This window comes from Anguilla anguilla, chromosome 4, assembly GCF_013347855.1.
Source record: "Anguilla anguilla isolate fAngAng1 chromosome 4, fAngAng1.pri, whole genome shotgun sequence".
Taxonomy (NCBI): domain Eukaryota; kingdom Metazoa; phylum Chordata; class Actinopteri; order Anguilliformes; family Anguillidae; genus Anguilla; species Anguilla anguilla.
The window spans coordinates 59,734,972-59,759,714 of NC_049204.1; the positions used below are offsets into that span (position 1 = coordinate 59,734,972).

Below are 24,743 nucleotides of genomic sequence, written 5' to 3' on the forward strand. Positions count from 1 at the left end.
GTTATTTCTGGGCATAGACATTGCAGAAAAAAAAAAAAAAAAAATTAAATAAATCAAACAAAATAAAAATAATTGATATAAGTCACTGGTGACGGTTGGAAGTTAGCTATATTTAATGGGGCAATAGATACGTTTGAGGGTCAGAGGGATTTACGGCCGTGACAGCTCAACATGGCGCCTCTTACCTCTGCTACGGAAATAGCCCAGACTGACAGCTTTGTGTGGACCCGCTCCATTTTAGTCTGATTTCATGCATCTCTGATTCATTTGAATGCCCCATTTAGGATTTCGGTGTCTGTAATCAGAATGAGAAGGGGGTCCGTGCTCGTGCGGACGCCACACACCTTGCCTCTGTGAACTCTCATTCATTGATAATTAAGATAGCATTTTCTCTTTTGACTTTCACACTTTAATAAGCTGTTTAAAATGCAGATGATGCTAATGCCGTCCAGAATGAATTGTCATTTCAACTTAATTTAAGCACCAGCTTCATGGTTGGGGGTGGAGGGGTGGGGGGGAGAGCTAAATTAGGCTGGAGATTGGTGGTGGATCCTAAGGCCTTCTTTCTATCTGAGAGCACACAGAGCTTTCTCCTCCACATGCAATCCCCATCATTTCTGCAGCTTCACAAACCGCTAACCCACCGTCTGACTTTATGACTTCATCAAAGGGTTACAGAATTAAAGCACCGAGGTTATTCAGCCAGTTAATACTATGGTAATTATTGTAATTAGGTTCTTTATCTTTTCTTGGTGTACTTATCAGGCAGGATTTCCTTATCACGAAGGAAAAAAAAGAATGAAAAGTGTTTCCATTTAAAAAAGTTATTAATATCTAGATGATGTCTGTTGATATTGGCCTAGCAAATTGAAGGAAGAAATAATCCATTTACTCTTTCAACACTGTCATGGCCACAGTGTATATAAGTAACATGGTAGTCTGAAACAGAAAAGCCATTTAAATGAAATTACTTGTTAGCAGAGCATTTTCTGTGTATTATACTTTTCCACAATTCATTAGTCAGATGGCTTTTTATGGATAGAAATAATATTTATGCATAAATATTATGCAGTAAATTTTGACTCTTATTTAGTGCAATACAGTACATGAATTGCTTGTTAACTGACATTATAAATCCAAAGATACAAATGCAGGACTGTTACAGACTGGTTGGGTCGTATAGCTGTTCCAATGTTTTTACGATGATCTACATAGCTATCCATTTTACAACTGTAATGCCTCACAAATTCAGAGGAATATTACTTTAGATAAAACAGCTGCACGTGTCAGATTTTTTCTGAGTGGGCCTAAGCATTTTTGAATGTTACACCAGAATCTCAAAAATAATTATTTGCAGAATAAATCTCTAGAATTACGAGAATCCCAAATTTCACATAATGCCAGTGGCGCTCCTAGTCTGCTGTAAGATGGTTTGCCATTTCTCAAATATTTGTTAATTAAATATCATTGAAACATGGATTATGTGATGATTAGTTGAGTGGTTTTGGGGAGGAATTGAAATAGAGTATAATTAGTCATTTTCCTGGGAAATCATGGTTTTCTCACATTTTTTGTTTAAATCAGATTTATTCCCCAATAATTGTTTTAGCTATGAGCAAGCTTTGAATGCAATTTAATCACAATATCTACAAAGTTTTGCTAGTTAATATTTTATTTGTCTGAATATTTATCCTTCCCGACTCAACTAGATTGTGTGGAATTACACAGGGCAGTGAATTGAAAAATAAACCCTCCAGATCATGATGTGGTGACCAGTTGCTCAGAATTTTAACTTTTAACAATGTACAGTATATTGTGAATGCCATCTTGAAACATACCTACCATATTTATGTGTTTCCCTGGTCTAAGGTGGCATTGCACCTAATTGCGCGCACACACACACACACACACACACAAGAAGAATAGTGTTAGAGAAGCAACTGTGTAAATTAGGACAATAAGGATGAAGCTTGTTTCAGTTTTGCGAAGGTACCGGCAATGAGAATGCAGGAAGAACTGTGGGGGGTCCTTTGAAATGTGTATGCAGAAATGTGAGAAAATAATGCTTTATAAAATTCATGCATATTTTGAGGCTTTTAGGGGCACAATGGTATTTATTATCCATATATTAATTTATGGATATGTACATCACTAGTGCTATAGTGCCATCTAGAGGCATTCATGTAATTTTTTTAAATCTGCTTTTAAAGGCAAAATTATTTTAAATGTTTTTAATCCATTTCCAAAATAAATCTATAAACCAGTTATTGTTTTGAAAAGCCAAAAATAGTTAATGAGTTAACGAGTTAATTAACGAATCACGTAAAGCATATTTATAGTGCATTTACCATTCATTTCCATTTGCTGTCTGTTTTAACTTTGAGACTAAATCCATCCTGTTTGTTCGTTTTGCTCTCAGGTGGTTTTATTGTTGTGTGTCTACCCACGCTAATTCAATAACAGCCTGAGGGTAATAAATCATTCTTGACTGATTGCTTAGACAAACATGCAGTCTGCTGATTGCAGTATCCAGATTGCCTCCAGATGGGCGGGGCAAGCCAGGTAACCATGGTGCAGCAGAATTACACAGGAACTTATCGTCCCCCGTGTGCAATGGGAGGTTTCCACTGCACTTGTTTGTACATCTGAAACCATTTCTTTCAGGCTGAAGTTGTCATGTGCTCATCATTCAAATAAGGGAGTCCATTTCGTGCGGTGGATTCATTGTGCATGTAAGTAATACGCGTGTCTGTAAAATGAGCCTCTTGACCATATTTATTATAAAATATGACATTAAATTATTCTGTATAGAAACACTGAAGGTGGATTTTGTAAATGTGCCACATGCAGGCCGCAATCTCTTCAAATGACTTGTTTCTGCAAAATGCCTTTAAAAAAAAAAAATCTATTGATATGCTTATTTTTACTTTCCTTTCAGATAAGTCATTTGGGTACAGTGAGTGTCGCAGGGTTATGGCTTCAGGGAATACTGCTGGAGCCGACACAGCTCCTCAGCTGGTTGTGAAACTCATTGGCAGCAAACTGATCAGATATTATACTGAAGAGCCGGAAAAGTGAGTCGGAGGAATTAAGGGAAGCGGAAAGAGGGAAATCCATCCCCATTCCCAGATTTATATTAATGCCAAAATGACACATTTCACACACCTGAAATTCAGTTCTGTTTCTTACTAAAATTTTCAAGAAACTTGTTCACTTTTACATACTGTAAGTGTTTAAAACCTGCCACGATTCTTATATGCATAGTAAAGTCAGCTGCATTTTTTATGCAAAAAATATAGTCAGTACAAATTGGACGTATTGTACTGTGTGCCTTCCTCTGTTGTAGGGAAAAAGAAGTCAATAGCGATGCTTCCGGGGAGAGTACAAACCTACCACAGAATATTGAAAGCAGGGCAGCTAAGTCCCCCCCTGACGAAGAGGGCGTGGCCACACAAACAAGGCACACGTCGGGTGGGGGGCAGTGGTCCCCATGGCCTGTGCTTCCGCAGGTACTTTGGATGCAGGGCTTTTACCCTTCGATCTTTAGGGAGTGTGACGCAACATTGGTTTATGTGACATTGTGTAACCGGCCAAGGTTAATGTTAAATGACTGTGGGAAATGTTCACTGCTAGTATCTTAACATTAATGTCTTTCCAGTTTACAGTACATACACCTGTGTTGTGTGTGTGTGTGTGTGTGTGTGTGTGTGTGTGTGTGCGTGCCTGTGTGTGCGGTGGTTCCAGGTTCCAGGCAGACATTGTGTGACAGCACCCCCTGGGTGTCGCTCACTGGCCTGTACTAATCCTAAAAAGACCCCCACACTGAGGTCTGCTCCCCACGTAGCCCTGAGGCTAAACTCGAGTAAGCTGGGAGTTCGTAGTGCCTCGATGGAGAAAGAAGAGACAAAAGGAACCGAGCACCACAAAGTACGCGTTTTTCTCTTTATTACAGGGGTCCTCAATCTTATCCAGAAAGGGCCGGTGTGGGTGCAGGCCTTCATTCCAACCAAACAGTTACACACCTCATACCACCAATCAGCCACTAGAGCCTTTCCTAAGGACCTTGTTTAGGAGAATCAGGAGTGTTTCTGTGTGGTTGGAACAAAAGCCTGCACCCACACCGGCCCTTTCTGGACAAGATTGAGGACCCCTGCTTTATTACCTTGAAAATAGTAATGTTATTTTATCATTAAGTTCCCTAGCGTGTGTAATATTTCACCCTATTAGTACTTACGTAAAATGCAAGAATGTAAGAATACGTATGGGGTGCACAGCTGCTGATGGACAATTTCGTTAAAGGAAGAAAAAGACGTAGACCTCCTTTTCACTGCGGTGTCCGAAGAGCTGAAAGACTGGCGAAAAGAGGCGCTGAGGAACATTGAGATGGAGCTTCAAGAGCTCGACCCCTCCCACTGCGGGACTGTTGACCACTTTGATCTCACCCAGGTGCTCTTCAGAAATGAAGTTCCTCTCAAGCTGCCCACACTACAACTGCTCCTCCATACCTTTTCCAGTTCAGCCTGCCCAGAGGAGGTACTGTAAGAATAGCGTCTGTACAATTGACTTGCAAGATTGACATTTCATACAAGGTGTCAAGTCAGTTTTTTTTTGTATTAGGTCTAAGTATTGGTAAAAATACAGGTAAGCAATTGGTACATGGCACATTTAGATTGTTTGTCTGGAAAATAGCCTCAGCTTTCACTTTGTCTTAATTGCTTTAACATTTTAACATTTACAGATTCATTATAAAGATCTACTCAGTCTCGTCACTGATGCTGTATTAGAAGAGGAACAGCAGGAGAAAACAGAGGTATTTCCTCCACTTAATCCCTTGGTGTTGATTCATTTTTGATGAATAAATTCACAAAATTAGCATGAATGTATTGTTCACAGCAAAATGAAAGATATTCCATGAATGCAAATACGTGACTACATTCCTTGGTTACAAGTCAAGGTGATCAGATATTAAAGCCTGATCATACATCATTTTTTGATGGGTGATCATACATAATTTTAGATTTATGCAAGCATTTAGAATCTGTAATTTTGCTTTACTCTGCAGTTTGTTTCCATGCAAACTTTGCGGTGTCAATCTCCATTTTCAGCCGGACGTTGGGAATGCGCTGCAGAGATCTGCGAGTGTTTCTGACCCCACCCACAGTGAGCCCCCCCCAGGCTTGGGCCTCCCCAGGGAGACAGAGATCTGGCTGCAGAGGTTCCAAAAAATGGAGGAAGCAATGTGGATGTGTGACACCCAAAACTCTGGTACTGTGCTTCTCAAACACAGTATTAAAACAGGATGCACCGTCCATTTTGTTTTCCAGCATTGTGTTTTATATTCTAAGAAAATGTTTCTTTTTACAGAATGGGAGTGATACTCAGTAAGAAACAGTTACTGTACTATGCTTATACTGGCCAGCGAAAGAGCGATAACGTAGCACTTTCTGCAATTTCAGGATTCATTGACAAGGATAAGGCGAGACGCCTGATTCAAAACTACAATCTCATCTTCGACTTGAACCTGAGCCCAGTGAAAATTGATGAGGCAATCCGTGGTTCACAGTCAGAAAGCAGGGTTCATTTGGACTCACTTCTCCAGATCTTGAAAGAATTGTAATGCGACGTGTGTATGAGAATGGCCTACAATCCACATTGTAAACAATTAGTCATTGCATGTAAATTAAGGATCAAATTATCTAAATGGCACATAGATGAGCTGAAATTATAATCAAAGCTGAAAATATGAACAATTCAAAGGGCAGATACCAGATACATACATGCTATGTAAAAGTTGTGTAAGTCACTCTGGATAAGAGCATCTGCTAAATGCCTGTAATATAATGTAATGTATCTTTAAATTAAATTATTGAATTGCCTTACATTGTAATAAGAATATACCTATTTTCGCAGTTTTCACAGATTAAGTTAAATTGTTAACTTTGTAACTGTTATTGTACTATAGGTTTATGGGACAGATAAAGTTTAGCGAAACAAGTACAACAGTGTAATTTCACAACGTAAAAATAATAAAAGCATCTTATTTGTTAACACAATTTTATAAACAAAACAATGGTAAAGAAAAAAAAAAAAGAAATGGTAAAGAAGGTCCTCGGTTTGAATCCCGGCCTAGGCCTTTCTGCGTGGAGTTTGCATGTTCTCCCCATGACTGCGTGGGTTTCCTCCGGGTACTTCGGGTTCCTCACGGGTTCCAAAGACATGCAGGTAGGCTAATTGGAAACTCTAAATTGCCCCTAGGTATCAGTGGGTGACATGGTGTGTGTGCCTTGCGATAAGCTAGCAAACTGTCCAGGGTGTAATTCCTGCCTCTCACCCAATGCATGCAGGCTCCAACACCTCCCATGACCCTGACAAGGAATAAGCAGGTATAGATGATGGATGGATAACAACTCATTTTATTCATGCTGTGCTTTTCAACACCCAAAGCAGTACACGCACTGGATTATTCAAACGAATAGCGTCGTTTTTAAATGTTTTAAATGTTTTTTTTAATTTATTATTATTATTATTATTATTTATTTTTTTTACTATTTTAAGTATAACACGGGTCAGTTGCAGGTTATTTCCACTATAAATTATTTGTATTTCAGACTTCCAGACTTAACATGGTAAGATGGAAAAACGCAGGGCCAAGGGGACGGGGTAGTATTTCTCTGAAATAGATATCGTTGAATTTTGAGATGGTCAATATTGCTTGTTGGAACTTCGCTTCATTTATTTTGATATAAACACTTTTGATGGCAGGTCAAGATTTTGCACATTTTAATCACTTAGAGGCAGTACTTTTTGAGTAACTTGGCATTGTACGCTGAAAACGTGTTTTTGTTGAGATTCTACTCCACCAACGCACCAGTTCGTGTTTTCTTCCGCGAACGTCTCAAATGTCAGACTGACTACGTCATGGTGCGGAGATGCAAGCCACGCCCATGTAGTAAATTCGCCCAAGCAAATAAACGTATTTCAGTGAAAATGAAACTGACAGTCCTGAGATTATTCTCGCATAGTTACTAGCTCTGAATGTTATATCTGACAGAAAACGAAAGAAAAGAAAACAAAGCTGCTGGCGATTTTTGCTAACACACTTTTAGGTAAGGATTTTTAAAAAATGTACTGTATATTTTCTTTCATTTTTGATATTTTATCCTATGTTGTAATTTTAATAACCTTCACCAGCCCAGCACAACTTATTTAGTTGGCATAGATATGAGATGGACATTCCATTGTTCTCTGTATAACTTTGATAAATTCGCCATGAATAACATAAATGCGTACAAAGCTGTCTGCTAAAAGGTAAAGCTAAAAGATAGCGTTGATTAAGCATAAGGCGTGAAAGTTTGTATTGTGTTCTCGGGCACCTTCGATAATACGGATGTCAACGCCAAGTTACTTGGCGAAAAAATATATATTTCAACATGGAAATCCGTACGCTAAATTTTGCAATCCGTGCGCTCAGTTTTGTAATAGGAGCGAGCCGGTGTTCAGTTAAACTCTTTATTAATGACGAATGCCAAAAAACAAAGAGGAGGCTTGTCAGGAGTGACTGAAGTACCGCACGGACAGACAGTATCATATTTTTGAGGTGCAAACTACAAAAAATAGTTATAATAAAATTGTGTTGAGATGCTCATGGGTCAAAAGGGCAGAGGGTTCTTAAAGTTAAGGCAGTGCACCTCTCTCAGGACCAGACCTTACTTTTTGATAACAGTGACAGACCGGATTGCTCAGCTATAGATGTGTCACCTGTTTTCTTACACTGAGTCATCAGTGCATTTCACAGGTTGAGACTATTTTAACCATGAAAAAAGTGTACGTGTCTGTTCATGTGACTAGTACTGTACTGGATCATTTTAAAGTATCATTCAAATTTCATCTCGCAAGTTCAACATTCTGTGTTACCAAAATTAATACAGTCTGGTTGGCAGAGGTGGACATTCCAGGGGTCAGAAAGTAAAAGTCCTGCCATGTATTTCATCCACCCCTGAACTCAGCCAGCTGATTTAGCTCTACCTCCTGGCTGAAGAATGGTGCTCATTAGCAAATCCAGGTGACTGGAACAAAATCCAGGGATGAATTTATACTTTCTGAACCTGGATTATCCAACTCTGCTGGTTGGTTGATGTACTTTATTTGGTGGAATTCACATTCTCAGCAGCAGAACATACTGCATATGCATCATTCAAACAGAGACAGCCACCAATAGCACATTAATGTTCGGTACAGACAATGGTTCACATAACATATGGTGCTGTATACAGAAATGTTCTCTGTAAAAGCACTCATCAGGCTTGTAGACCCGTGCAGAGGACTGTAATTCTTTATGAGTTTATTAAATCTGTTCCCATCCTCAGTGGCATTGCTGACTCCCCCCAGTAGACTACAGAATAGTTAATTTAACTTAAAAAAAAAAAAAAACATCCTTTAATCCTCATATATACTCAGGGACCTGCAGAAATGCCGGGGATGGATCACCACAGTGGATCTAAACACCTGTCCTATAAGGATGCCCTTCAATGGCAGATGCCGGCATCAGGTGAGCACTTTTTATCATATGATTCTTTGTTCACGTTTTTGTTGACTTTCATTTACAAACTCATATATAACTTGAACACATTTGTACAGGTTTTTAGCTGTGACCGCATCTCTATAGCTCTGTCTGTCGGTCGGTCGGTCGGTTGGTTGGTCGGTTGGTCCACAAGAAGTGTCCCACCCCGTAGTGGTCACGGTTTTCGCCCCAGGAGACTGAAATTTGGCATGGACGTTGGTTCGTGACCGAAGGTAGAGCTGAGTAACTTTCAAGGCTGATTGACCAAGAGGGGGCGTGGCGATGGGCGTGGCCTATCACAAAAAGGTGCATAGCTCCCGAATGGATTTGCACAAGATTTTGTGGAAAGGTAGGCCATGAGCCAAAGAAGAGGTCACGTGTTTGTGTGAGGGTGTGTGCACGGATGCATGCACACATGGATGCATGCGCATGTGCGGTCGTAGCTATTGCAGATTCGCGCTTGTTTTAATTAAAGCCAACAGATGGTTTGATGGCCAACAGACAAACAAGAAGTAAATGTGTCCATGCTGTGATGATTAATTCCATTTGTATTTTAATGTTTAATGTCTAATGTTTAAATATATAATGTCTAATGCATCAATATTTTTGGCAAGGATATTCAGAATGATATTCCTCTGGGGAGAATAAAATACCTTTTCAGTGTGCAGTAAAGAAACATTTAAATACTGTAATGTTTCTTTAATAGCAACTTAAGGGAATCATTTACATTTAACATTGTTTTTATAACATTCAGCCAGACTGAATTCTGCCTTCTCCACCTTCTGTATCAGGGCCAGGAAATTCAGCTGCCGCCCAAAATGACCCCGTGAACAAACTCAAAGCTTCCCTTCGCAACATCATGCACAGGCACCCTGAAGGAGTGTCGCTGGCTCAGATTCGAAGGTCCTGTCCTTTGCTCCGTGACCCTGTCCTTTTGAAGGACTTTGCTTCTTCCAAGCTGCTCCTGGCCTCACTGACTGATGTGGTGCAACTGCAGGGCATTGGCATTCAGACTCGAGTTTGCCCAGCAGCAGCAGCAGCAGCACCTCGGACATAGCGCCCGCAGGGCTGTGTCCTTATAAATGTACAATCCTCACAGAGACACGGCAGGGATTAGTTATTCATGTGTTCTCTTTCAGTCTGTTATATCCCTGTGTGATACAAAGATAGAAAATGTTGATATTCAAGAATACAGCTTCATATTTTTTGTACTACTCAATATAATTACAGGTACTCATGCCAAACTCTTGTACATTTGACTTGCTTTGAATATAGGACCATTTTGTCAGTTCATTCCTGTCCTGATTAGTGTGATGTAATATAGTCAAATTTAATTTCCTATTTAGGATTGTTGACTCAATAGATAGATATTTATATATATATATATATATATATATATATTTTAAAATAAAAGTAATCAATGTCTGTGATTTATTTCATGACCTGAAGTCTTTTCTTGGCTACTAACCTAGCTAGCTAGTTAGTTATATTGCATGTAATTCATATTAAAGTTAGCATAATTCAAATTTTTAACATATTTTAATTTAAATATGTACAAAAGTAATTTGTAATTAATAAAAAATATATATTTCTGGTGTTCTCTTTGTTACCGATATTAGATTGTGTGAGAACAATTATAGTTTATACAGGCCCTGCACCTCGCGCACAATATTTGTAAAAAAGAAAATCACAGCACTGTTTGAAACACATTTTGGTATATTTTAAAATAAATTATTGGTTATTTGGAAGCTACTAATACAGTGTGAATATTATTTTACCTTTGTCTGTATTTCTATATTAATGTTTTTATATTATATTTTTTATATTAACAATATTTATATATTGCTATATTGCTTGCCTCATTTACAGTATGACTCATCACATTAACAATTTAGTCTTCATCTCACCCACAGCCCCATGGGAAATGACAAAGGTGGAGTGCAATTGTCATGTTTCTGCCAGCCAATCATCATTGATGGTGTGACTGTCAACACCTCCACCCCACACCTGCTTAAGTAGCCATTATAATTGCATTAAAACCATCGTCAGAATACTTTTCATGATGGCTTGGGATGGGTTAAATATCACTGCACATTCATGAGTTAATTTATAGGAGACGTGCTTGTCCTCTGCCAAAGGTAATCTGCAGTTTACCATCTGGGATTCAAACTTTCAATTGCATTTAAAAATTGAATGTATACTGAGTTAAGCCATCAAATGGGGCCTAATATCCAAATAAAAGAAAGAAAAACAAAAGAAAAAACCTGTCTTCGCACTACCATGATAACAACTGCACTGTGGTATATATACATTTTTCTGGAGAAAAAATACAACAATTAAGTCAAGAGACTGATGTTTATATTGTATATTTGTATTTATGACTAAATAAATTCTTGCATTGTTCTGAGAAGGAAGGAGCCATTTAAATCATCAGATCTTAAATTCAGTAGACATTATTTAGAGATGAAATGTATGGAAACAATACAGGGATATTCAAAATTTAAATTACCTCTCCAAAGGTTGTGATTACTGTTTAAGCTACATAATACCATTGTCCGTTGTTGAGGGTAGTCAGTTATAGTTTCCAAATAACACTTCAAAAACCTTGATGTTGAAAATATGTCATTCATCCAAAATCGGTGTGTCTAGGACAGGATAAAACAAGACTAGGAAACCTAGTATATGGCTGGACCTAACACAGGTGATCCGGCCAACCAATGGTGTAACTTCATCACTCAGTCACAGACATTTGCCTTTGTAGGGCTAGCCCTGCTGTTACGGTCCAGCCAAAAATTTCTGCCATTGTCAGTCAGTCATTTCAACCTGCATGTTTGTGCTATTGTTGTGCTGCCATCCACTGGAAGCTCTTGGAATTACATTTGTGACTACAAAGAGGATATAAGTATGTAACTGTTCTATTAATTGCTTTGGCTGTAATTTTGTGCTACTCTAGAGTATTTCTCAAACAGTGATCTAATCTGTGTAATGGTGCCACCCACCATCTGCTACTATGTTATGTGACAATAAATTGATATTTATTTATTGTTGAGTGCCATGAAATATTATTTCACATACACTCATTGGGAATTTAAATTTGATGTTATTTGTATACTCAGTTCACATCCTCCAACTTCTATTCCAAACAAAAAGGGAATTTCTTTAGCATGTTAGTGAATGACTGAATGACTGTATATCACTGTATTTTTAATTATATCTTTTATGCTGGGGTATACCAACATAGAAATATAACATGCACATGTTACACTCTAAACAGTGTCAGATTTTGTGAAACAAAATCAGTGCAGAATGATTGTGTGAGTGCTAGTAGTACATTTTTTAAATTACTGACTGCCTGACAGTTCATCATAATTAAAATAATACACAATATGATACAAATCTTGCTGACACAGCAATTAATTTATTTATTTTCATTTGTGTCATAATTTGAGGTGAAGTTATCATCAGCTTAGTTATACTCAATATATGTGGTGTACATAATAATGTCAACAGTGCAGGCCACTGGTGGTGGTGTAATGGTGTGGGGGATGGTTTCTTGGCCCACATTAGGCTGCTTAATACCACCATTTGAATGCCACATCATACCTAAGCATTGTTGCAAATCATATGCATTCTTTTATGACCAGTCTACACTTAATCAAATGGTAGGATAATGCAACATGTCACAGAGCACAATCACCTCAAGCTGGTGCAAAATAACATTGCTTGTCTTTTTAATGTTGTCTATTTTCCATTGTTTGAGAAATATTGATACAAACAATTATTTAGCTTCTATAGCCTATTTAAAATATAGGCTATGATTTATTAAAACTGATGGAAGGGATTGTGGCATTTGTACCGAAAACATGAATGAAGCGACATAAAAATTTAAATAAAAAAAAACCGACTCTTGCAGTATGTTATATTGCAGCGCCGGAAGTTAGCCCTCGTCGCTGGAATATACCGTAGGAAGCCATGTTAGTTATTAGTTGTGCTTGTGAAAATAGCGGTCGAGCATGTAGCATTTGCGGCTAGGTACAAAAACAAATATCGTCGGCAGCTGTGCCAGCAGTAATATTATCAAACGTAAGTTTAAAGATGTGGTACTGGTGGTGCATCTGTCTTGAAATTTGCTATACAAGTCAATTTATACACGAATTACACATTAGAAAACTTAATGTTTGTAACGGTTACTACGTTAGTTATTTAACTAGCTCACTACCTAGACAACACAGCTGTGGCAGCTCAGGCGTTTTTAAATTAATTTGCGTGAATCGACCTTATTAGCTTGTTGGTCTGCATCTACATATATATATATATATATATATATATTTGCATTTTGTCAGACAACCAGCTGGCTAGCAAAATATAAGTATATAGCTAGACTGCACGATCAGTTGTGAAAGCCTTAGTCAAATTTATTTAAACCTAAAAGTAGTTCGCAAGAGAGCCATAAAATGTTTGCGATGGAGTGCAATTTCGCACGATAGAGCGAGGTTTTAAATATGTAATGGTGCGTAGTGTGAGAGTGCTGTAATATAACCCAGACGGATTTTTAAAACTGTTTTATCTGTGCTGTGGTGTGTTCGTCCAGATGGCTACGTGATTGTGGTTAGCGGGACACATTCTGGATGCGGCGTAGCGCTGGTGGCAGCTATACCGTGGTTGGTCAGGAGGAGAAGGGCTTCAGCCTCGTGCCTTAGTGATGGACACCTGGACGCCGAACCCACGAGCCAAGCCTTTCATACCCCGGCAACAGAGAAGCCTCTACCTCACCTGGAAGTACAAGCTCACCAACAAGCGAGCGATCCGTAGATTGTGTCAGGTAATTTGGTCACTGGCAGATTAATGCCGTTGCTAACTGGCTTCGCCTTGTGATATTTTAATTGGAACTGTTCCCGGGAAATATAGCTATGCCAGTACAGGGAGTACAAACACAAGTCCATCTGAGTTCGTTTCTAGCGTTGGGTGTTGTAGTGAAGTAGCAGCTACGTACAGTTTTTACTTGCTGAAGGAGTTTTGCGAAACTTTGCGGGGAATCCTTTGAAGAAAAGTTTTCCAGTTCAGGTAGCACTGTGCAAAAAGAGGTTTAAACAAACCAAGTTCTACACATCTTTGAAAATTGGGTGAAGATCATTCTCAGAATAATTGTTTTGTGTCTTCAGGCTGGAGCAGTGCTATTCCTGCTGGTGACGGTGATCGTTAACATCAAACTTATATTGGATACCAGAAGAGTTGCCAATGAGGAAGAGGCTGCACAAGATTATGGTATATATCAGTAATGATTCTCTAGGGAAGCCCTTATCTTTCACAACATGATCCCTGGTGTAAATTGCTGAGTGAATGTGCTCAGCAGTGTACTGCACCTGTTCTCTGTCTATGTGCAGATGAAGCCCTGCCCAACATGGAGACCCCCCGCAGGCCGCAGAATGGCAGGAAGGTCCTGGACATCGAGGTGTACTCCAGCCGCTCCAAGGTCTACGTGGCGGTTGATGGAACCACTGTGAGTTTTGTGCTCCTTCACACGGGTTCCTCTATGTGCGCTTATGCATCTTAGTGTTGATCATTTTCACTTTCACGTCCTTATAGCACTATGTTCCCTCTATTATGCCACAATATTAGTTTATATTGTATCATTACAGGCATTTAACAGACACTTTTATCCAGAGTGACTTACAGAACTTTTACATAGCATTTACATTACATCCATTTATACAGCTGGATGTATACTAAAGCAATGCAGGTTAAGTACCTTGCTCTAAGGTACAATGGCAGTGTCCTACCCGGGAGTCAAACCTATTACCTTTAGGTTACAAGACCAGCTCCTTACCCACTATACTACACTGCCACCCTATCATTATGCATATTGCTATTTCACCCTGTTTTGGCGAGGGTTTTTCATGTAAGCTCTTGGAGGGTCTGTGCTTAAGCAGAATGAGTTGGTGCAGCAGAGAGGTAATCTTGTTTTATTTTCTCTTATTTCTTTTCCTTCTTCAGGTGCTGGAAGATGAGATGCGAGAGCAGGGAAGAGGAATTCACGTAATAGTTCTCAATCAGGCGACTGTAAGCATGTCTGTCCCCAGTGACTCTGATTTTAGATACTGTGGAATTATACTGCTGCATTAAGACTTACTAGATCAAATTACATTGAAATGTTTGAAGGGTTGTTTATTTGTGATTTCATCAGTTTTTCTGTCAAGTCAAATGGAGGATGATAACAGTACAACCATGGCTTCGATCTGTTTTTAAATGCTAGTTTTTATGTGCTGATAAAAAGTGGTATGCCTGCTGCTGTACTTGTGTAGCGTTGTCTTCCAGTGTTCGTTGCTGTATTTTAGCCTGCACTGTATCCTCGTCCTGGTACTCTGCAGTAAAAAGGGTTTTCGGTGTGCAGGGGCATGTCATGGCCAAGAGGGTGTTCGACACCTACTCCCCCCACGAAGACGAAGCCATGATCCTCTTCCTCAACATGGTGACCCGCGGCAGAGTGCTCATCTTCACCATAAAGGTGAGGGGAATAAAACCCGCTGCTCTAGCGCCTGCTTCCGACAGGGTCGTATCAAAACCAGACCTGGGTCAAAAATAAGTATTTGTTTTGGATTCAAATACTTTTCTGTGCTCTATTGATCTTGCCTGGTGTAATTGAGCCTGCCAACATGACCAGAAGGCGGGGTTTGCACTTTTTGGGAGTATTTCATTGGTTCCAATGCACCAGACAAGATCAGTAAAGCGTAGAAAAGTATTTGAATCCAAAACAAATACGTATTTGACCCAGGTCTGATCGAAACTAATCAGAAACGGTGTTTGTTTCCATGTGCGCCGAGTTGACTTCTGAGGTACCTGGGGAAAGCAGTTTGAGTGAAGTGAAGTGCGTGTGTTCTTGGTGCAGGACGAAGGCACCTTCCACTTGAAAGACTCTGCCAAGAACCTGCTGAAGAGTTTGGGGAGCCAGGTGTCCTTGTCGCTGAGCTGGAGGGACATGTGGACGCTGGTGGTGAAGAAAGGAGGTAGTGTAGCATAGTGTGGAATCATGCATTCTAATGTGATTTTGGCTTGGTGCTTGATGGTGACGTGCCTTCTGCAAATGAATCTGCTTTCAGGGCAAGTGTACGGAGAAAAGCACTCGAAGTCTCCCGCTCTGTCCACCTGGGGCGACCCTGTGCTGCTGAAGACCGAGGTGCAGCTGACGGCCTCTGAAGGTAAGGGATGCTGGGAAAGCTGATGTTCCTCTGGCTCGTGTGATGCAGGATTCAGCTTTTCCGTCAGTTCATCTCTCAGCTGTTCTGCAGCTCACTCCAGTCCCCTGACTATTTTTCCTGTCACGAGTGGTTGATTATCAACTCTTATATTTCTTTACCTTCTCACATCTAATAATTAACTGTTGTTAGAGGCAACGAAATGTAATATGAATAATGAAGTGCTTCTGTTGAAGCGTTTTATTTTCTACAGTGCCTGTGGTGGGTGCAGTATCCCAGCATGCAACGGGCAGTCAGGTTTAGTGTGTTTTTTGTCTTCCCCTTCACCCCCGACAGAGGCGGAGTGTCTCTGGGCGGACACAGAGCTGAACCGGAGGCGGAAGCTGTTCTGCAGTAAGGTCGAGGGCTACGGCAGCATCTGCAGCTGCAAGGACCCCGCTCCCATCGAGTTCAACCCCGACCCCGTGAGTTCCGCCAGCCCACTCTGACCGCACGTCGACTTATTTCGACGCGTTTTTGAACTCCGGGGATTAATCGACGTCGCTGACGTGCTAGCGCCTGCACGTGTGGTCACGGCCCAATCTGGCTGCTGACTGAAAGGAAAGCGCTAGGCCCTGCAGACACTGTGACCCTCCAGGGCTTGAATTTAGTTAGGCCTTGTGCTCGTGTATCCGTCTACTCGCTTGTGCTTGCGATGTCTTATCAAATGTGTCGCAGAACTGTATATATTGCTTTTCAAGTGGGATTAAGATCAGAATAAGAATTGTTCAGTCCCACAAAAAATGATTGAATGATGCTAAAATTATTGTTTAAAAGTTATTGGACCAATATGAAAGTATGCCCTTGTGTTTTGTTCAGCAATCAGTGATTGTATGAGGAATTCACACCCATTCACTAAATCACTCACATTTTTCTTTATTCTTTCTTTTAGTTGAAAGACAATAATGTCTACAATGTCCCTGTGGCTGTGATAGCAGGAAACAGACCTAATTACCTTTACAGGTGAGAATGAGTGTTTAAGTCTATTTGTACAATGTATCTGAGCACTTAACGCATTATCTTTATGCAAAGAATGCATAGAACAGCAGCTCTCAGGGAGAACCTTAGCACGCATCCAGAGTCTCTGCATTTTAAATGTTGGCATGCGGGATTTTTCTTGAATGTGCAATTCGGCTGGTAAATGTCATGGTAACGTCAGTGTTGCAGAGGGCAATGCGGCTTCACTACAGCAGCCAGCTGATTGCATAAGGTTCACGTCTGCGAGTTTTAACGTTGGCTAAAAGCAGGTTATCTGTAGGTCTGTCACCCGTGGTGATGATAATACACAGTACAGTAATGCTGAATGGTGGCAGAAGCCTGCTAGTTAGCACCGCGTGGTGCAGCGCCTGAACCAGCTTCTCCAGGCCTCAGCTCCTCACCCGTCCCAGCTAATGCGCCATGTACCGCCGAGTGTCTCCTCCATTTACTTTACTGTCCGTGTTCTTCTTCGGCTGCACGTCAGAAGCGTTTTTACATCTCTCTCTCTCCCTCTCAGGATGCTCCGCTCTTTGCTCTCTGCACACGGAGTCAACCCTCAGATGATCACAGTCTTCATCGACGGATATTACGAGGTACTGAAGCTCTGCTGAAGATTGACCTGAGTTTGTGCGCTAGGAAAACGTGCGGTTCCGCCGAACTTGGCTCCTTTTATTTATTTATTTGTTTTGTGCGCCTCGCAGGAGCCCATGGACGTGGTGGAGCTGTTTGGGCTGAAGGGGGTCCAGCACACTCCCATCAGCATTAAGAACGCCCGAGTGTCCCAGGTGAGGCGGGGTGCACCCCCAGTCCCCTTAAGAAGTGAAGCAGCAGGGACAGCTTTTTCCCCTTGTTGGTGAACTAATTTAAAGGTTCTGAAGATGTGCAGGCCTGGACTGTACCTCTGTCCCCATCTTTGAGAGTGGAGACTGCTGTACTGATTTTGAGGAAATGTGACTCTGCTGCAGTAGTTAACACAGACATAATTCTGCTCTCTGGTCCCACAGCACTACAAAGCCAGTCTGACTGCAACCTTCAATCTGCATCCAGTGAGTATTTTCCTGGCCCTTTCTGATTGGCTGGCCATATCATAAGATGGATAAGATGTGCGCTGATATGTGTTTGCTTGCAGGATGCCAGCTTTGCCATCGTCCTAGAAGAAGACCTGGATATCTCCATTGATTTCTTCAGGTAGGGTCACTTAATATGCCCACTGCAGGCTCATGATACAATTTATCTTGTTTGTATACTGAGCGTTGTCTGCATCTAAAAATTAGAACCTGATTGAACGTTTGTGAACCTTTCAGACAGCTGCCAATCTACAGTAGACATTTCAGCCGAATAACCAGTAGGGGGCAGCAGTGTCTCAGTGCTTTCTGCATGTAGCAGCTTTGGAATCTGTATTTTCTGTGAAGCACTCACATAGGAGCTCATAGAGGAGAAGTGTAAACTGTCTTTAATGTGCACCCCCCTTCCCCAAACGCACACACACACACATACAGACACGCGCACACACACACGGGCACACGCACGCACACGCACGTACACACGCACACATACAGACACACACATACGGACACACTCAGACACATACATGCGCGCACACATCTACAGAACAGGTGGGTGAGTTTTACTGAAACTGTTTGTGCTGCTCGCAGCTTTCTGAGTCAGACCATCCATCTGCTGAACGAGGATGAGAGCCTGTACTGCATCTCTGCCTGGAACGATCAGGTCAGTGAGCTGCGCCTCCCCCCTCCTCCATCGCTGTGAGCGTAACGGGCTTCTGATGCCACAGGAAGTGGCACGGTCACCTCCCAGGCATGGGGCTGTGACTGCAGCTCCGTCAGTTTCCATCAACCTTGTGCATGTTGTCAGCAGTGAATTATTCTCATTTGGGTGCTCTGCTCCAGCCTGACCCATAACACGCCCACACACACACACACACACACACATACACACTCACACACACACAGAATTGGCAGCTCTTGTGTCCATTGTGCATGAGATGAGCATCACTGTATCTTCCGTATAACTGGAGTCCCATGCTGGCCACTAGTCCTTGAGCTGTTGTACCGATTGCAGCCCCCTGAAGGGTAATGTCCGTGCCGTAGCGTGGTGGGGCTGGGCCACTGGGACTGAGGAACAGTGCTGTATGCATGTTCCTCTCTGATGCACACAGGGATACGAGCACACTGCAGAGGAACAGTGTGTGTCTGCCCTCATGCGTGCTGCTGTCTGATACACACAGGGCTATGAGCACACTGCAGAGGAACAGTGCTGTATGCATGCTTCTCTCTGATGCATGCAGGGATACGAGCACACTGCAGAGGAACAGTGTGCGTCTGTTCTCATGCGTGCTGCAGTCTGATGCACGCAGGGCTATGAGCACACTGCAGAGGAACAGTGCTGTATGCATGTTTCTCTCTGATGCACGCAGGGCTATGAGCACACTGCAGAGGACCCCTCGCTGCTGTACCGGGTGGAGAGCATGCCGGGCCTGGGCTGGGTGCTGAAGAAGAGCCTGTACAAGGACGAGCTGGAGCCCAAGTGGCCCACGCCGGAGAAGGTAACCCGCGCCCCGCGGTCGAACGCTAGCCAAAGTCACGCAAAAAACCATGTGCTAATGAGAGCTAGCTTTGGTTCAGCTGCCCTGATGATGCAAATCAGGGCTCTCTTCAGGTCAGCCCTTGTGTTTGGGCTTCTGGTGTAAATGTGTGTAAGAGGTTAAAGTGTGTGCCTGTGTGTGTCTACGTGTGTGTGTGTGTATGTGTGCGTGCGTGCGTGCGTGTGTGTATGTGCCCGTGCGTGTGTGTGTGTATGTGTGTGTGCGCGTGTGTGTGTCTTTGCCTGCAGCTGTGGGACTGGGACATGTGGATGCGGATGCCGGAGCAGAGGAAGGGCAGAGAGTGCATCATTCCTGACGTCTCCCGCTCCTACCACTTCGGCATCATCGGCCTCAACATGAACGGCTACTTCCATGTGAGCGCCATTTACTTTACCATCCTGATGTTCTGTTTAAGAGCTCTCTTATGACACACAGTGACTGCTGCTTTGGATTATTGTCGCATATTAAAGAAAAGGTGATGTTTCATTGGGTCTTGTTGCCTTATTTTAAAACTCTTCTTGAAAATTTGCTATTAACAAGGTAACGTAGTTTGTGCATTAAAGTTAATTAATCTGCGCTGTGTTCACAACTGGCTACACAATCTGGTATCTCAGTGTTATTTTCATGTATCTCTTTCAGGAAGTCTATTTCAAGAAGCATAAGTTCAACACTGTTCCAAATGTTCAGCTGAAGAATGTGGACAGGTACGTATTGCCTTGACCTCCGTGTGGTTGGGCTTCACCGCTGATTTAGCCTACAGGGAAATGTTTGTACACCTTAGCTCCTCAGCACTCACCACAACATGGCTCCTGGTGTTCCTTATAAAATTGCTGGTAAAAACTCTTGCATGTTTCACCCCTTAAAGATGTGCTGGCTTGACCGATTAGTTCAATGGCAGCGCTACACCATTAGGTATAGCTAATAACTATTTTTACCAATGATTAATGATGGAAAGGTTGTCATTGGAGGAGGATTGGACTTTATCTTGTTTGCTGCTGGTGAATCTTGTGGAAATGAAAGTAATTCAATTGCCTGATGTGGGGTTAAAAGTGGTAATGTGTGGTGTGTGTGTGTGTGTTTCCTCAGTTTGAAGAGGGAAGCCTATGAGGTGGAGATCCAGAACTTGCTGAGGTGAGTGTGCACACACACAACATGCACAGAACTGGGAGACCACGGCTCCTCCATTATACTCCGTTGCACATGTTTGTATGTGTGTACATGTGTGCATAAATGTGTGTGCGTGTGTGTGTGTGCGCAGGGAGGCAGAGCTGCTGGACCACAGCAAGAACCCTTGTGAGGACTCGTTCGTCCCGGACTCAGAAGGGAAGACCTACGTCATGTACATAAAGATGGAGCAGGAGACTGACACTGCCACCTGGACCGAGCTGGCCAAGGTGAGATCACAGAGAGAGGCTTGGGTCCTCTCACACTCTTCACCCACTGCTGCTGGAGACTGCTTGTGTGTGTATGTGTGCGTGTGTGGAAATTCCTCTTCTGTGTTCAGTGTAACAGTCTGCCTGAAACCTTATCGCTACATTAGCATGCGTACTATTTATTAACGTATTTATGGCTTGTTTTTTTACATGTGTTTTATATGTCATGTTTTTTCCGCATAGTGCCTGCATGTGTGGGACCTGGACGTACGTGGGAACCACAAGGGTCTCTGGCGTCTCTTCAGAAAGAGAAACCAGGTGCTGGTGGTCGCGGTGCCGGTCTCTCCGTACTCGTGAGTGGCAGTTTCCCCGCCGCGTTGATGAATCTCCTGGCCTGTCCTTGTTCTTGTTCTCTCCTGTGGAAGTGTGCGGCTGTACGTCCGTCCCAATGCTGCTGTAGCCTCCTTCTCACCCTGCGGCTGGTGCAGCTGGCGTAGGCTAACTGCAGGCGTCCAGCTCTCCTAAAGGGGTCACTGCAGCCGTGACGATGCGTAGAAAACCCTGCGAATAAAACCCTCCCTCTCTGGGTGGTGTTTTAGCTGGATACCTATCCTGAGAGCCCAATACTGTATATTTGGTAGGTTTTTAATTGATACCCTTGCATATAAACTGAAGCAAGAAAACCACAATGTAACCGAGAGAGAAGCTCTCTTTTTTTGTGCCACATTACAAGCTTGAAAGATGAGGCTTGATTCTGCAATCAGAGTGACTAGAAAATGGTGGCTGTTAAAATATTTAACTGCATAATAACCTGCTGGCTTGTTTGGGATGGGATCCTGCACAGCACCGCTGATGGAAAGGAGCTTGTTTGTAGTAGTGTGGGAGAAATTAATTGATCAGCTAATATGTTCAGTTCATATTTGTTCTTGAAGTTTTAGGTCCTGCACCATAACACTAGTGCTTCTGATCACAACAGTTTGGGGGGCATGTGAAGGCTTATTGTTGCTGTCCTGTGTTGTGAAGTGCAGTGCTGTAGTGCGAACACAAGAGGGCAGCAAATAACTGGGGTGTTAACCTATTGAGACCTTCCCTTGAGGCTGAACAGCTAACTTAAGAAGTTTTGGTCTTCAGTAATACTAGTAAAATCAACATATTTATCACATTTTTCTGTGGGAAAGGACGAAACTGCGATAAAGTCCGTACTGTGGAATGTGACACTAACCACACTACCAGTTGATGTGAGACTGGATACACACTCAGGGTAATGGTGTACAAACAGAAAAACCTTTTCAGTAATGTGTCTTTTACAGGGATGCTCATTTTGTGATGTAATTTCTGGCTGGTAATTTGAAGAGGTTTTATTTACAAGGGCAACTCTTTAGCAGGTGTACAGCTGAACTCAGGTGAGCTAACCAGGTGCCATGCAAAAAGCCTGCTGACCTTTCCTGTGGTTAGAGACCGCATAAAGGAATTAATGAAGACATCTGGTAGTTACTAGTCTCTGTCATTCGCTCCCTGTTTCTCTCTCCCCCTCTCCCTCCCTCTCCTCCTCTTTCACGTCTTTCCTTTCGCTAGTGTGAAGAAGCCGGCGTACGTGACCCCCATCCATTTGGAGCCCCCTCCCAAGGAAGAAGGCGGAGCCCCCATGGAGCAGACGTAGCGCTAGCCTATCCGGCGGCGCCCGTGACCCTAACTGCCCATAGGCTTCGTTTGAGCACTAACCCAGGCTGGCGGGACCCACACTCAGAGCTTTAAGTGGGTGTTTGGGGAGGGGAAGGGAAGACGGGCAGAGACGACACACATGAAAGGACAGACAGACGCCAGTCTACCATTATCCCCATCCACTTTTCATTTAATCCCGAAGCAGCCCCTGTCAGTGACCGTCATGCTAATGAACAGCTACCGAGCAAAGAGCAGCTAGCTAGCTAGGTAGCTAGCCCTCCCGGATTGGCTCAGATCGGTCCCGCGTACTCTTAAATTAATCTCTCAGGCTTGAGACGGTCCACATGCGCTAGCTCAGTGTCGTTCGTGTGGGGAAGATGAGGTTTGGGGGACGCTCTCGGGGAAGGGATCCCTTGAAAAGTACTGAATATGAAATGTAGCCATGACAACACAGCATAGTAACTGGGGCATCTTCCGATGTGCGATTTACCTTTAAGTGGAAAGACTGAATTCGGAGGGTTAGAGATGGAGTCGATTCCAAAGGGAAACACTTGAAACCTTTGTTCCAAGCTTTCTTCTGGTTACATGTGAGGAGTGGCTTTTTAGCAAACTCGCACAGTCAGAACATATTAGTTTCAAACTACTGGAGTGCTTTATTTGTCTTGTACATACATTTTAACTTATGCCTATTTATTTAACATGTATCAACAAATAAGTGTTTCTATTTAATCAGCCTATTCAAGAACAGCACATTAAAAATGCCCTATTTCATGGCATTCTTTAAATGTAGGCTCACTTGATAGAACTGTGGTTTTCTATTTCAATGTGCCAAGATACAGGTGAGACAGAAGGACAATATGTACGACTAACACTTGAACACACTACATAATCCGACTGCTCATCACAATCACTACACTGACCTGTGTGAAATAGGAGTTTTATTATTCTGACTGAATCGGATGTACTTGATAAGGCATATTTCAAAGGGCCTTTGTCCTGTGTGGCTGTCCTGGACATGTGATCAAATTGGTTTTAAGCTGCTGTGTGGTTGAACGCTGTGGAAAGCTAGGAGAAATATGCTAATTGTGTTTGTGGTAAAATCATTCTGGTTTTTATTTCAAATGTTTTATCTTAAATAAGGGAGATTAAAATGCAGTTTTGTGTAATTCAGTCTCCTGTATCTGACTAACTTTCGTCAGTATTACCACTAGTTTATTTTACTGTGTTTTGCATTATCAAGTGAAAGATTGTAACAGGAAAGCAGTATAGGGAGCTGGTTGCTATGTGTTATCAATGCCAGAGAATTCCTCTCTGGTACAAAACTGAAAGCGGCTAGTTTTTCATTCAGTGTGGGAAGTACCACCAAGTAAGACGTCATGGCGTTGCCATATTGGTCTGGTAACCGTCTGTTTTGCTTGTCTGTTTATTCAGGTTCCCGTAAATCTGACAATATCAATGTGGTTCTTTTTTTGCTTTCTCTTCACTGAATAAAAAAATCTTTTTTTTTTATTGTGCCATTTCGATTCTTTTGTGTGAAAAATTTGTTTGTCAGTGGCTGCAGTTGCGTAGCTACATGCATAGATTTGACAAACTTTGCCCATTTGGAAGCATCCTGCTAGGTAGTGGCATCATTTTTGGTGCTACGCACACAATTCTGGCCCAATTAATACCGACTTATATGGTAGTAGATAACAGAACCAGCTCTGATTGAGCACAAGCTCGCAGTGCATAGGGTTGTCAGGGGCTGGGTACATACGGCTAACAAGGAAATCTGTGGAGAGCGTGCAGCATATCTCAGTGAAATACATGCAAATCTGTCCAGGTAAATTTCCCCCTCAAAATGCGGTAGACCACAACGCAAATGATTTCCTCTGGTCTACACCAGCAGTCTGTCTATTGACATGCCGAAAGCTATTTATTTCACTCTGTTAAGCAACAATACTTGGATTCACACAGCCCTCTTCATGTTTTGTTACACTAGGAGTAAATGCAGAGGGATGACGCTACAGTTTTGGCTCTGCTTTGGCTGGTTTAAGATACGTTTTATGCCGGTTGTGTTCCGATTAAATGTCACTTCATTTCAGACGAGGAAAAATCGGTTTAGTGCGATCTCACTTTGTGTGGCCTTTTGAAACCGAAATGAGCCAGATGGAATATGTCGTGAAAGGTCCCGAAGGAGGAACACATGTTCTTGCAAAGTTTAATGTGTTACAGATTGTGTGGAGAAAAAAATGCCCTTCCTATGTCCCCATGTTATGCGTTCTGCTGTATTTACAAAATCCTGTTATTTATGTGTACTGTTATGTATTGGTAGATTAAGCAGTTTGGAATTGGAG

At 42.1% G+C, this 24,743-nt stretch overlaps 2 protein-coding genes and 1 long non-coding RNA gene across 3 annotated transcripts in view; all 3 read left to right on the forward strand.

Moving 5' to 3' along the window:
* The window catches only part of LOC118224803 (uncharacterized protein C1orf87), a 27,687-nt gene extending 21,622 nt beyond the window's left edge, over positions 1 to 6,065 (forward strand). The window contains exons 2-9 of the mRNA XM_035412530.1: positions 2,665 to 2,732; positions 2,939 to 3,074; positions 3,347 to 3,509; positions 3,745 to 3,927; positions 4,300 to 4,533; positions 4,739 to 4,810; positions 5,106 to 5,265; positions 5,457 to 6,065. Of these exons, the coding sequence (XP_035268421.1) occupies positions 2,665 to 2,732; positions 2,939 to 3,074; positions 3,347 to 3,509; positions 3,745 to 3,927; positions 4,300 to 4,533; positions 4,739 to 4,810; positions 5,106 to 5,265; positions 5,457 to 5,617 (1,177 nt within the window). The 3' untranslated portion in view covers positions 5,618 to 6,065. The remainder of the gene's footprint in view (positions 1 to 2,664; positions 2,733 to 2,938; positions 3,075 to 3,346; positions 3,510 to 3,744; positions 3,928 to 4,299; positions 4,534 to 4,738; positions 4,811 to 5,105; positions 5,266 to 5,456) is intronic.
* A 481-nt stretch (positions 6,066 to 6,546) lies between these two features.
* Positions 6,547 to 10,149, forward strand: LOC118224895. Its single transcript, XR_004764716.1, has 3 exons — positions 6,547 to 7,106; positions 8,458 to 8,548; positions 9,352 to 10,149. It is a non-coding gene; the product is annotated as an uncharacterized LOC118224895 (long non-coding RNA).
* Positions 10,150 to 12,493: 2,344 nt separating this feature from the next.
* On the forward strand, positions 12,494 to 23,914 carry pomgnt1 (protein O-linked mannose N-acetylglucosaminyltransferase 1 (beta 1,2-)). The gene is made up of 22 exons (XM_035416044.1): positions 12,494 to 12,643; positions 13,152 to 13,382; positions 13,723 to 13,825; positions 13,945 to 14,060; positions 14,555 to 14,620; positions 14,952 to 15,065; positions 15,447 to 15,564; positions 15,658 to 15,756; positions 16,090 to 16,217; positions 16,685 to 16,755; positions 17,288 to 17,363; positions 17,472 to 17,555; positions 17,775 to 17,816; positions 17,900 to 17,958; positions 18,426 to 18,498; positions 19,205 to 19,333; positions 19,621 to 19,746; positions 20,012 to 20,076; positions 20,459 to 20,503; positions 20,631 to 20,766; positions 20,989 to 21,098; positions 22,321 to 23,914. Exons 2-22 carry the CDS (start codon positions 13,263 to 13,265, stop codon positions 22,403 to 22,405), a joined length of 1,965 nt encoding a protein of 654 aa, XP_035271935.1. The 5' UTR covers positions 12,494 to 12,643; positions 13,152 to 13,262; the 3' UTR covers positions 22,406 to 23,914.
* Positions 23,915 to 24,743: the final 829 nt, after the last annotated feature.